This window comes from Alternaria dauci, chromosome 2 (assembly GCF_042100115.1).
Source record: "Alternaria dauci strain A2016 chromosome 2, whole genome shotgun sequence".
NCBI lineage: Eukaryota > Fungi > Ascomycota > Dothideomycetes > Pleosporales > Pleosporaceae > Alternaria > Alternaria dauci.
The window spans coordinates 4991950-5004239 of NC_091273.1; the positions used below are offsets into that span (position 1 = coordinate 4991950).

The 12290-nt window shown below is 50.9% G+C and overlaps 5 protein-coding genes across 5 annotated transcripts; 4 read left to right on the plus strand and 1 right to left on the minus strand.

Annotated features, from left to right (window-relative positions):
• On the plus strand, positions 1-2422 carry ACET3X_003683 (uncharacterized protein; the record flags this gene model as incomplete). Its single annotated transcript, XM_069448985.1, has 4 exons — positions 1-982; positions 1782-1831; positions 1878-2124; positions 2190-2422. 4 exons carry the CDS (start codon positions 1-3, stop codon positions 2420-2422), a joined length of 1512 nt encoding a protein of 503 aa, XP_069310230.1.
• Positions 2423-4569: 2147 nt separating this feature from the next.
• Positions 4570-5682, minus strand: ACET3X_003684 (uncharacterized protein; the record flags this gene model as incomplete). Its single annotated transcript, XM_069448986.1, has 1 exon — positions 4570-5682. One exon carries the CDS (start codon positions 5680-5682, stop codon positions 4570-4572), a length of 1113 nt encoding a protein of 370 aa, XP_069310231.1.
• Positions 5683-6220: 538 nt separating this feature from the next.
• On the plus strand, positions 6221-6978 carry ACET3X_003685 (uncharacterized protein; the record flags this gene model as incomplete). Its single annotated transcript, XM_069448987.1, has 2 exons — positions 6221-6302; positions 6353-6978. 2 exons carry the CDS (start codon positions 6221-6223, stop codon positions 6976-6978), a joined length of 708 nt encoding a protein of 235 aa, XP_069310232.1.
• Positions 6979-7430: 452 nt separating this feature from the next.
• On the plus strand, positions 7431-9363 carry ACET3X_003686 (uncharacterized protein). Its single transcript, XM_069448988.1, has 2 exons — positions 7431-7582; positions 7631-9363. Exons 1-2 carry the CDS (start codon positions 7537-7539, stop codon positions 8812-8814), a joined length of 1230 nt encoding a protein of 409 aa, XP_069310233.1. The 5' UTR covers positions 7431-7536; the 3' UTR covers positions 8815-9363.
• A 948-nt stretch (positions 9364-10311) lies between these two features.
• ACET3X_003687 (uncharacterized protein) lies at positions 10312-11625 on the plus strand. The gene is made up of 3 exons (XM_069448989.1): positions 10312-10603; positions 10657-11045; positions 11102-11625. The coding sequence occupies exons 1-3, from the start codon at positions 10349-10351 to the stop codon at positions 11580-11582; spliced, it is 1125 nt and encodes a 374-aa protein (XP_069310234.1). The 5' UTR covers positions 10312-10348; the 3' UTR covers positions 11583-11625.
• Positions 11626-12290: the final 665 nt, after the last annotated feature.

A 12290-nucleotide genomic window follows, 5' to 3' on the forward strand; every position in this document is an offset into this window, starting at 1 on the left:
ATGTCTCTACAATCACACGAAACGAAAGACCTTTTGGACATTGTTGATAGTCTCCGATCTCATGGCATCAACCGATACATCAATCTGCCCGAAATCATTGTGTGCGGCGAACAGTCTTCCGGCAAGAGCTCAGTCCTTGAAGCAGTTTCGGGCGTCAAGTTTCCAAGCAAAGACAACCTTTGTACTAGGTTTGCGACAGAGCTGATCCTGCGGCGAGGCGCGAATGCACCGATCAAGGTTAGTATCGTTCCAGGGTCAAGAGAGAGAGATCGCTCAGAAAGCGACCTGGAGAAGTTGCGAAACTTCCACTACTCTGTCTCGGCAGATGACCTGCAAATTGAAGCGGTTATTGAAGCAGCCAAAGATGCAATGGGTATTTCGCATGGAAGCGACAGAGTATTCAGCTCCGATATCCTTCGCTTAGAGCTGTCAGGGCCTGATCAACCACACCTTACCCTTGTCGACCTACCCGGCTTGTTCCAAGCCGGGAGCCGTTCCCAATCAGATGCAGATGCCGTGACAGTCAAGTCACTTGTACTTTCCTACATGAAGAATCCACGCAGCATTATACTCGCCGTCGTATCTGCTAAGAACGACTTCAACAATCAGTCAATTACGAAACACTCGCGTGAAATCGATCCAAAGGGACACCGCACCCTTGGTTTGATCACAAAGCCAGATACTCTCGACAAGGGATCTGATAGCGAGAGCTTCTACCTGGAGTTGGCGCAGAATAAAGAGGTCAAATTTCGCCTTGGTTGGCATGTGCTACGCAACAGGGACTTCACGACTAGAGACTCAACTACAGAAGAGCGCGACCGGACCGAAGCACTGTTCTTCGAGAATGGGATATGGAAGTCACTTTCGGCAGACCAAACTGGAGTTCATAGCCTGAAGCTAAGGCTCAGCAAAATTCTCAAGGATCATATTGCAGCGCAACTACCGGATGTTCTAGTGCAAATCAAGGATGGCATTCAAGAATGTACAGCAAGACTGGATGCACTAGGTGCTGCCAGAGCCACGGTGCGAGAACAGCGACGGTACCTGCTCCAGGTCAGCCAGTCGTTCAGCACACTTGTCAGAGCTGCCGTGGACGGACAATATTCAGACACTTTTTTCGGCGACGCTTCCACAACTGAAGGTTACCAAAAGCGTCTACGGGCGGTTCTCCAGAATACACTGACAGAATTCGCATCTGACATGCGCGAAAAGGGCCATACCTTCACTATATCAGACGAAGGCCCGACAGACCAACCTCATCAGATATCTCGCACGGATTACATCTCGAAAGTTACCAAACTCATGAAGCAAAACAGAGGCCGAGAGCTTCCCGGCACATTTGATTCACTTATCATCGGGCATTTATTCCAAGAACAACGAAAGCCCTGGGCAGGCCTTATCGATCGATATCTGGAACTTATTCTTTGCGCTGTTCGCTTCGTGGCACGCCAAGCTCTCGTGCACGTTTGTGACGAAACAAGTCTTGTTGGTATATCGCAGCGGTTTATTTACGCCAGATTGGAGAGGTTTACGGCGGAGCTCCGTACTAAAGTAGCGGAGCTACTGAAACCTCATGAGACTGGTCATCCTATCACGTACAATCATTACCTCACGGAAACTGTACAGAAAGTGCAGAGCGCACGTCGAACAAAAGAGATCAAGAAGGCTTTGGAGAGCGTTCTTGGCGGGGACCATACAACGAGTGGCGTCCGCTCTTTCTCGATCAACGTGAACGTTATGATCAACGCACTTGTTTCGAGGACCGAAGCTGACATGAATAGCTACGCTAGCTCTACCGCTACAGATTTCATGGAAGCTTACTATAAAATTCGTATCTTTCTCTTCCTTGTTGTATATCGCTCGCTCATGATTACTAGGTCGCACAAAAGAAGATCATCGATGACTTTAGTGTCCTCGCCATCGAGGCGCGTCTCATCCAAGAGCTGCCCTCTTTGTTTTCGCCAGCCGACGTCATTGATATTGACGATGTCATGGTCTCCAACCTAGCTTCAGAAAGCGAGGAATCGTCAAGAGAGAGGACACGCTGTAGTGAGAAGCTTAAGATCCTAGAACACGGGCATAAAGCTCTCCAGGGAGTTCAGGACATCTCGCCACCGCGACCAGGTGCGTCACTCCGAACATAGACGTTGACAGATTCAGTCGAGGCAACAAAAGCTCACGTTGTGTAGATATCAAGGAAGGCTGCTTACAGAACAGTGTACATTTGGAACACGAGCGCGAGAGTCAGGCACTATCAGAGACTGTGTCTTACGACGAAGAGGAACATCCGCAGATTGCTAAGGAGGGTTCTAGTCCTCACGAAGTCCACAGATCTGGAAATCGATGGGACTCCTCATTCACATTTTCTATGCCGATAGTCAAAGAGAAGGGAGTGGATGGTACAATGCCGGTTGTTTGGTAGGAGAGTTATTTGGCATTCTGACTACCACCGCGATAGAGCAGACTGTTCAAACAGGTTTTTGATAGTACGAGCTAAGCTATGGTTTCACACAGAAATCAAGGGCTACAAGTACTACAGTCTGGTTTAGAGGCTCCTTACGAGGAAGAGATGTCGCAAAGAAAAGGAATCTAGCTCTTGCATTAGCTCTTAGGTGAATAGGAAAGACGTTAAAGGATCGTTTGGCTTCCACAACTTCCCTTCCATAATTCCGTCTGCTGGCAGGTACGCTGGAGCGATCAGTTTCCACTCGGTACCCTCTGGACGAACTACCATAGGCAAGTTGCACCCTTGAAGAAGAACAATTGAGTCGCCACTCCCAACGTTTTGTGATGCAATACCTAGGCGTCCACACTGCGTTTGAAAGAGCTTCTTGCGATCGAGTCTGCGACACAGACCTGCATGCAAGATAGAGCTGTGTCGGAGGAACCCTTCTGTAAAGCTATTGTTGTCCGAATACCCTATTAGCTTGCATATTTTCCGCTTCTCATCTCTCAGCTCGGCATCCTTCTGTACCCACTTCCAGTGGATGCATTCTCTTGGGCTTCTTACGTCGTCATTTCCCCAAATGTCAAGAAAAATATCCTAAAGTAGACCCAGGTATTGTTCTGTAAGTACGTTACTAGGAGCACGGAGGGGTTGAGCAAGGCTTTCGGTCAAAGTGTTTGCTTCAGCTAAAACAGAGGTAGCAGCAAAAGCGATGTGCTCATAAGATACAACATCGATAAGTTCGCCGTACGCGAGTAGCTCCCCCCCCCCTGAATAGAGAGTTTGGCCTCGTTTGAACCGCCCGCTTTGTGATCTGTCCACTTGGCCACTTTGGTGATATGCTGATGGTCTGACCAGTCCGGGCACCAACTAGGTAGGCTAAAGTTTGATACTCCTGTAAGACCTTCGAATACATGGACGCTACGATCGTTGTGAATTGCTGCTGCACTTGCTTCCGAGTATACATCTTCAACAGATCTCGAGTAATTTGGAGATCCTAAATAGACTTGCAGGTGCTGTAGGATACCGTAAAGAGCGAAGACTTTATCTCGTGGCTCAGAGGCCTGGTGGCTACGAGCGTGAAGCAAAATTTCGGAAGCTGGATATGTGCTCGTCCTTAAAGTTGCGCTCGAAACCTCGGAACTTGATTGGAAGGATTCCAATAGCCTTCGATGGAGGATGGTAACTCTCTCATACTGTTTTCGTAAGGAGACAAGCTCTTGAGAATCTGAAGAAGGATGTTCGCAGTACGATTTAGGATGTGGCATCAGGAGGACCGATCTGATATCGACCTCACTACCTGTGTCTACAAGTATAAGACAGCGTTGAGCAAATACAATCTCTTGCAGAGGCCATACTCGAGTGAAGTACGATTGCTGGATCAGCGTACGCAAACGAGGTATATTTTCTTTATCGACTAGGTTTTTTCATGTTAGCATGCAGTACGTAAGCATCATTCCTTAAACCTACCCCGTTGCAAATTGGAATTTAGCGTCGATTCACAGCCCACCCATGGTTCCAAATGACCAGGCCAGACAATGACTCCAGCAGCCTTCTTGTAAATAGTAGCCATCATAGCCACTTGGTGGCTACGCTCTCGCTGAAGACTCTGGTCGATACACAAAGCATCGATCCAATAGAAATCATCTAGCGCACTACAAGCTCCCTTCGCCTTGGTGCAGCGATCAGTATTTCGCCTGCGCAATCTCAAGAGAAGATCATAGCAGTTCTCTGTCACCTGCAGTACCGCAGAACCACACTGAACTCTCTTCACTAGAGCCGCATTACCCCATGTATAAGAGGCGGCCTCGTACACAGGGTTGCCATCCAAGGATGCTTCATACAGGTCAACCCTAGGCACAAAAAGGGTAAACCATTTACAGCAAGGCTTCGTACACCGACGGCGCTCCTCTTCTTCTTGAGCACGCCTATCATTTCGCACGACACAGATGTGTTGAATCTTGAGTAACCTTATCGTGCGAGGTTTATCCTCCAGAGAGGCGTACTGGTATGGGGGGAAGATTCAGAAGGATGTATTTCACCTACCATCGATTTAGCGTCACGACAACATACTGTATGTAGCAAGGAATGCACCAGCAACTATACTAGGTATCCGTTCCTCTTCACAGCTTCATCCCCGCAACCTTGCCCTTCTCAGGCTCACCCTCTTCGTTCTCATAAAGCGGATTGACCTGCACTTCCCTTGCCCACAACCTGAAAGACTTGTCCAGCGTCTTCTTGTTCATGACCGCACAATCCTTAATCTCCTGCGCACTCAGATACGATACCGCTTCTGCATCGCCGCCCGCGATAGCGATCGCGCGTTGCAGAAGTATGCAGTTCTTCTGAGTATATATCGACCGGTACACCGCCTCTTCGATGCTGGCTCCGAACGTCGTAAACCCGTGTTTGTGCTGGAGTACCACAGGGTTCTCCAATGAGAAGCGCGCAGCCAGAGCTGCACCGAGCGTCGCGTTCTTGATCAACAAGTCGTGCTCCGATGGCGCTCGTGCCGTCCCATACAGACTGTCCATTGTAAACACCGAGGCGCCGCCCTGGCCAAGGAAGCCAGCCATGTGGAAGACCGGTCGCACAGGATGCGGCTCTTGCGCACCATGTCCCACAGTGAAGGGAATGACGTCCTCGGAGTGCGAGTGCACCACACAGTTGGTTTTCGGGAACCGTCGCAATATCTCGCCGTGTATGTAGCGCTCGCTGTAGCCCTGTGGTGCGTCGGGATCGACGGGTGTGGAGTCCTTCACCCAGTACGATATGAAGTCGCTCATGTTCTTTACGAGCGCCGGGGCGCCGGGGTCGTATGCGGCGATGATGTATTGCTCTTTGTTGAGCGGGTGTCGCACGGATATGTGGCCGAATGCGTCGACGAGGCCGTGGTGGTGGAGGATGTGGTTTGCGCGAATGAGCAGGCGCAGTTGCTGCTGGAGTTTGGGTGGGATGGACATCTTTTGGTGTTGAGGTTTGCGCTCTATGGGGTGGTTCCCTTGAGCGGTCGCAGCTTCTGGCGATCTTGGTGATGGCGGTCCAGTCTTGAGCGATTCGGCCTTGAGCGACTCAACCCTTGCCTCCTCGATGATCCAGAGTTCGCGTTCTTTTGATGGCTGCAGATAGCCCCGGAGCTGTATTGGGGTGGGTGGATGAGATGCTAGAGCATGTGGATGTGGGCTCTCGGCCTCACGTTTACTCTTTTCAGCGGCGCAAACGTTGCAAAGTACCATCGGTATGTTCAGCACTTATGTGTGTACATGTTTCTAGATGTGAACGACGGAAGCCTTGACTTATGAGGTTTGCAGGCGATGTTTCAAGGCGCTGGCGGGAATAGCAGCCTTTGAAACCGCGGACGCCTTGGAGTTGCTAGCTCTTTAGCTGGCTTCAGGTAGTGCGTCGCAAACTCAACAATAATAGCCGTGACGGAGCTGCGAAACTCGATTGTAGCGTGCGCATAGTGTGCGCGACAACGCCTGAGCATTGTGACATGTTGGTGCATGTGGTCGCGGAGGTGTTGCGGGGAGGAAGTCGGGCGATTGGGCGATGATGAGGGGATCCGATCTCTTAGCGCCGTTAGACTTCCCGCCCGCGACGCCCTTCCGACCCCACATCGAGCTGACGCTACGACCCAGCACCTCCGATACCTGGATTTTGGAACGGATCCTGCAAACGTCCAGGAACAAAGTTTAGAAAGCGACCTCTTGACTGTTTCATCAAGCTTCATCCGCGCAATCGTGTTTCGTTACCCGTCGCATAGCCTCGTCTGGAATGGTGGCCCAATACATACTGGCTGTCGTCGCTGCTGCGGGACTAGCCTTTTGGTATGACTTCAAGAGCTGGCAAAAATTCGGTTCGCAAGCCTCTATATGTCCATGAAGTGTGGTTGTTAAACCGTCGCAGGAACCGGAGGCACACCACCTACTTTGGAAGGCTACATCAAGATCCGGCGCTGGGGACTGTACCTGCTGTATACGCGCCAAAATCTCCTGGATGCCTCACCAATCCCCGATTCAGGTGTTTCCTACATCAAGCCCCAGAAGGTCCCGAATCGTGTTGGCCGTAGACCAGGACTCACGCGTTGGACACTGCCCCAACGCCAGTTCCCAGAAAAGATAACGCCCGGCGCCTCCGCTACACTTCACAATCTGATGCAGGAATTTGCGGAGGCAAAGGCCTACTCGAAGTATATTGAGACGGGTCCAAGTAAGACGGAGGGCGGCACTGGATCAGCCATCTACGTGAAGCCAGAGGTCAAGACCATCAACCCGGTAGCACACAAGATTTTCTTCGAAGTAGCGCACGTACATCCAGCAGAGAACTCACTGCATGTGTATGTGAGTCCCCAAGACGCCAAACTGGTGATGAAAAGAGGCTGGGGACAGCGCTTTCCAGTGACTTGGCTGGCGCCCCCGAGCTGGATCATGGTGTATGCACCCCGGAACGAAGAGGAAGTTCAGATTGTGAGGGAGATAGTGCGGGCTGCTGTATGCCATGCGGTTGGCATGAATGTCGACACTGAGGTATAAAGAAATGCATGCGGGGGAGTTATGGCACATGATGCCGTCGACAGCTATCGTCTTGCCAAGCTCCCTGACTGGAACTGAGTCTTGTAGATTCAGGTCATCCCTAACCCTACTAATGAGTTCTTTCAATATATTTGATGACATTCCAATCGCGTGGGAGAATGTGAAACTGGAGGTTCCGACTAATCCTTATAATTTAGGCCTGTTCACGATATGTGCTTATATTGATAAACAACAACCCCGGGTCATGAACGAGATGACGATAGATTCGGCATTGAGTTGAGCGCTTTGACACAAAAGTCATCATCCGTGTAGGTGGTGTTTGCGTACGGCATTGGGGAGGCGGAGAACCGGCGTCAGGCACTAGCGTGGTTGAAATGACGGCGCCCACCGCTTCGGCTGCAACTGCATCCCACCCACTTTAGCGATATCATGCACATGTCGGACGGTGCGAACGGCTTTGCAGCATGGTACCAGCTTTTTGTTCAATGTTAAGAACGCTCATGTCTCGACGATCTCTGGACCACATTGCTCCCTTATCGCGGACCGCAACTTCTCGTTATGGGTAACGTGGACAAAAACATCAAGGTAATCGTGATCGGCGCCGGTACATGATAGCCTCAACGACATAAATGACGTTGACTAACACAAAAAGGTCCTGCCGGTTGCGCGCTTGCCCACGGTCTTAAGAAAGCTGGCATACCCTTCAGCATATACGACAAGGGTGCGGACGTCTTCCGACATCGCCATTGGGCTTTCACCTTGGGCTGGGCACGACCATACCTATTTGAACTCATCCCCGAAGAGCTCAGTAAACAGATCAACTCTTGTCAAGTCGATCCGTACGTCGACTGCGCGGCACTCGGCGAAGACCGGATCGTCATCTACAACGGCCAAACGCGGGAAGAAGCATTTGCATTTCCGATACCAAAAGCCCGAGAGATCAACATTCGAAGATTGCGTATACTGTTGGCCGAGCAGCTAGATGTCAAATACAGCAAAAGCTTCTCGCACTATGAGTTGAAGGAGAATGGTGGGGTCAGGGTGCACTTCGAAGACGGCTCGAAAGATGAAGGCGACATTGTCATTGGTATTGACGGCGCCATGTCGAAAGTGCGCCGATGCCTCATACCGAAGGACGGCAACATGGACACGCTTCCGTTCGCCTTGATGAACTTCAACGCCTCCTACACAGCGGAGCAAGCGCATTTCATCAAAGATCGTCTTCATCCACTGGTAGATATTGCGATCCACCCTGCAGGACATTATATCCGTGCCAACGTGCTCGATATGCCGGATGAAAAGGACGCGAGTACCTGGACGTTCCAGATCCTGTCAACGTGGCCGCTGAGATATGTTGAAGACCACGACAATGAGACGGATCGCCTGAAGCGCCTCAAAGCGCACGTGAAAAGAGACGGATGGGCTGAGCCCTACAAGAGCGCAATCGAATGGATACCGGATGACACAACGGTATTGCGCGATCAACTGAAGATATGGAAGACGGTTCCATGGGACAACCAAGGCGGACGAGTGACTCTGTGCGGCGACGCTGCGCATGCCATGACCTTTCATCGTGGCCAAGGCGCCAACAACGCCTTCTACTCCGCTCATTGCCTGGTCGAAGCGCTAAAGAGCGTTCAGAGCGGGAGTGCAACCCTCAAAGATGCGGTCACGGCTTACGACGAAAGCATTTGGAAACGTGGCGCGAATGAAGTCCAGATATCAAAGGCGCAGACTTTCTTCACACACGATGGCTTGGACAACTTCATTAATAGTCCTGTCATGCAGTTGGGGACGAAACCAAGTCATGCTGCGAAGACAGAGGGATATCAGTAGCTCGCGAGCCTGGCTAATGTGTGTGCCCTAGGGAGGCGGCGGGTGTTTCGTTCCGGTGCAGCCCACATCGTCATGTTAGCACTGGATTCAAGTAGAATAGTGTATTGCGAGCTTTGACCATTGTCCTTGCCTATCTTGTACAGTCGGGTGCAGTTGTGGCTTTGTGAGGTCTTAGCAAAAGCGGTCCGACCGCTTGTGTAGTATGCTCCATCGATTTGCGACCACGTTGGGAAGTGTTGGAGGAAAAAGGGTATGGCGTTGACAGGACGAGGAGGGCATAGCCAGGCACATGCTGCTTGATGTCGGAGACTAATGCTTGGAGGGGAAGAGCTTCCGACTGAACGCGCATCGCATTTCTCTGGATGATGAGCACTAGGGACATTCCGAGAGTCTGGATGAAAATTTGTTACGTTACACCATCTGCCGAGGCAGGCTAGAGATGTCATCACCGATGGCGTCGAAGCGGCGCCCATTACCGACAGCCTGGATGCATGTCACCCGGCCATGAAAAAAATGGGGTGGGCTATACTAAATCTATTAGGACTAGCGCTTAACATACTCTAAACATATTCTAAATATATTTAGATATATCTATCTTTATTCTTATCTATATATAATGTATTTTATAAGAATAAAGATATGATAGATAATACTAGTATTATCTATCTTAAAATTTAAAAAATCTTTTTTTAGATAGAGATATTAAGAAAAAGAGAACTTATAAAAATATCTAGAATATATTTAGTATATTATATAATCTGTACTAGGCTATGCTAGCGTGCGCACAGACCCGCTTTAAGATTAATATTACCTAATATAGCTAGGTCATGGCCGACCCCATTTTTTCCATGGCTGGGTGACATGCTGCCTCACCGACAGCGGAATAAGCCGCAAGTCGCCAGGGGCTTCTGTCCCGCACGCACGGATCCGCAGATGTCTCTGACAGCGGAGATTCGTGATCCACAGTGACACAGTCGTATCAGACTCGTGCGCGCCACGCAAACATCATAGCAACATTGACAACAAGTAAGTGGCGACCATAAGGACAAAGTTGCGACAAATTCGGAATGCTTGTCGTTGAAATATCCTCAACATATTCGGCTGACTCGGCAAGCCTATGTGGACCAGCCCGGATTTGGAGTCGCCACATGGAGACGGCTGGAGCGACGAAAAACGTTTGACACAATCTTCCCGGACATCTTACCCGCTTTTCAGTCTAGAAGGCATTCTGCGGTTGCCAACCCGCGTCGACTATACAATGGTTGGTTGGCAGCATATTAGGCCCCCGGGTCCTGAGTCAGGGCTCAGTTGCTGTGGATAGGGGATCGTGGATCATCTCGCTCGCTTGCTTGTTGCCCGCCCTGCGGAAATTCCTTCCCCCACATGCCCCTGCGTGCGTGGCGTTCGACCCCGAGTCATGTCCATCCCTATGGAAAATCACGAGTAGAAAGTTCGACAGACTACATAGCCGTCTCCGCTGCGCGATGGGTTTCAAGTTGGGGAAGTCCTCGACACTACCTTTTTGCCGAAAACGATGGCGCGAGACGATCGTTCTGGAGAGTTCACCGGTGTCTTGGGCTTCTTCATCTGTATCTGCACCCTTCTGGTACTGCTCCGATGCTATTGCAAGCTGGTCCTCGTGAAGAACTTCGCGGCCGATGACTACTTTTCTGTCCTTACCCTGGCGTCCTTCTTGGTCTACTGTTCCTCCGCGCTGCTAGGTGTTCACAATGGAACTGGAAAACGACGATACCTCATCCCGGATGATAAGTATCCCGTGGGCATGAAGGTGTGTAGTACCACGTAAGCAGCGTACTCCACAAGGCTAACAACTCGTGATAGTGGTGGTGGACCTGCGAGCCTACATACGTCGCTACCAACATCTTCCTTAAATTTAGCATCGGCATTTTCCTGCTGCGTATCGCCGTTGACAGGACTCATCGCACCATCCTTTGGGTCAGTCTGATCGTCATCCAGCTATACAGCGTGTACTTCTTCTTCCTATTCACCTTCCAATGCTGGCCTGTCCAGTTCTTTTGGGAACAGTTCCGCGGCGGCAAAGGCACCTGCATCCCCTCCAACCTCGTTGTGAACTCCTTCTATGGCTACTCTGGATTGTCATGTGCCGCGGACTGGATATTCAGTATCGTTCCAATCTTCATCGTGCGCAAGTTGCAGATGGACAAGAGAAAGAAGATCACTGTAGCCATTGTACTCGCTTGCTGCGCTGTGTAAGATTGTCTCACCTTCACGCGGTTCAGTGCATCTTAAGCTAACTCAACGCCAGAGGATCTACTGCAACAGTCATCCGCATTCCGTACATAGACGGTCTGAACAACATACCTGATTTCCTCTACTCTACCACTGACGTCGCAATCTGGTCCACCGTCGAGACCGGAATCGGCCTTGCGGCCTCTGCCGCCGCCACTCTTCGTCCCTTGCTCCGCCAGGTCTTTGGCGACATGTCGACGCATGAAAACACCTCCCGCAAGCATTCGCGCATGTGGAATTCGGGCCACCGATCTCGTTCGGGGTACCAGGAACAAGCAAGTCGGCATACCGAAAATGATATTCAGCTCAGTGATCATGGTTCCAAACACCAAACTGTCCACACTGTTCACGTCGTTGGTGGAGATGGATCGAGTCCGAATGGGAGTACGAGCGAGTTGAACAAGGACTGGGCGCAGGGCAGTGACAGTGGGCCGGCTGATGTGGGTGCAGGGGGTCATATGGGGATCATGAGAACAGTAAAGATTACACAACTGTAAGAAGGGACCAGAACCAAATAGAACGATATCGCCTTTCGTCACGATGACACTCATCCTTGCCCCATTATACTTTGTGGAGATGGACTTCTCTGTGAATTGCTTCTTGCGTCATCATGATCACCTTTGTGGCGCAGAGGGCGGGCACTAGTGACGGTAGGCTTGCCGGAGTGGCGCCGATTTTCGGCGGCTTTGCGAACATCGTACGGCTCCTACAATCCAGATCTCCCGCATCCTCTCAGCGGACATCACACCAGCCTTAAAGTAGTGCACGAATTTTCTATTGCGACATTCATCTCAACGCGTGGAGTTCAGCTTCGCGACATGGCTTCTTCGGCCCGCTTGCGGCTTCCCGCGTTGGGTAGCTCCACTCGTTTGGTCCAAGCGGGGACCTTTTCGACCGCAAAGCAATCACGAGCTTCGAAACCATCACTGTTGCTCCATACGATATGCAATATCGCGCATCGTATCTCGCTGTCTGTCCCGTCGGACATGGTCCGGAAGACCTTCTTTCCCTGATTTGCTACTCGTTTGGCTCGCTTCCAACGCTACACTCTGACCGGTCTCGAAGCATGGCTTGTGCGGTGAAAATGCTCGACCAATCGTTGCTCGCAGTGAATCACTCCTCAACATCATGATGAGCACCTGCTCGTCGCGAAACCTCATTGACACGGATACTGCGCTTCACCAGGCGCCTACTGTGGCTTAGGT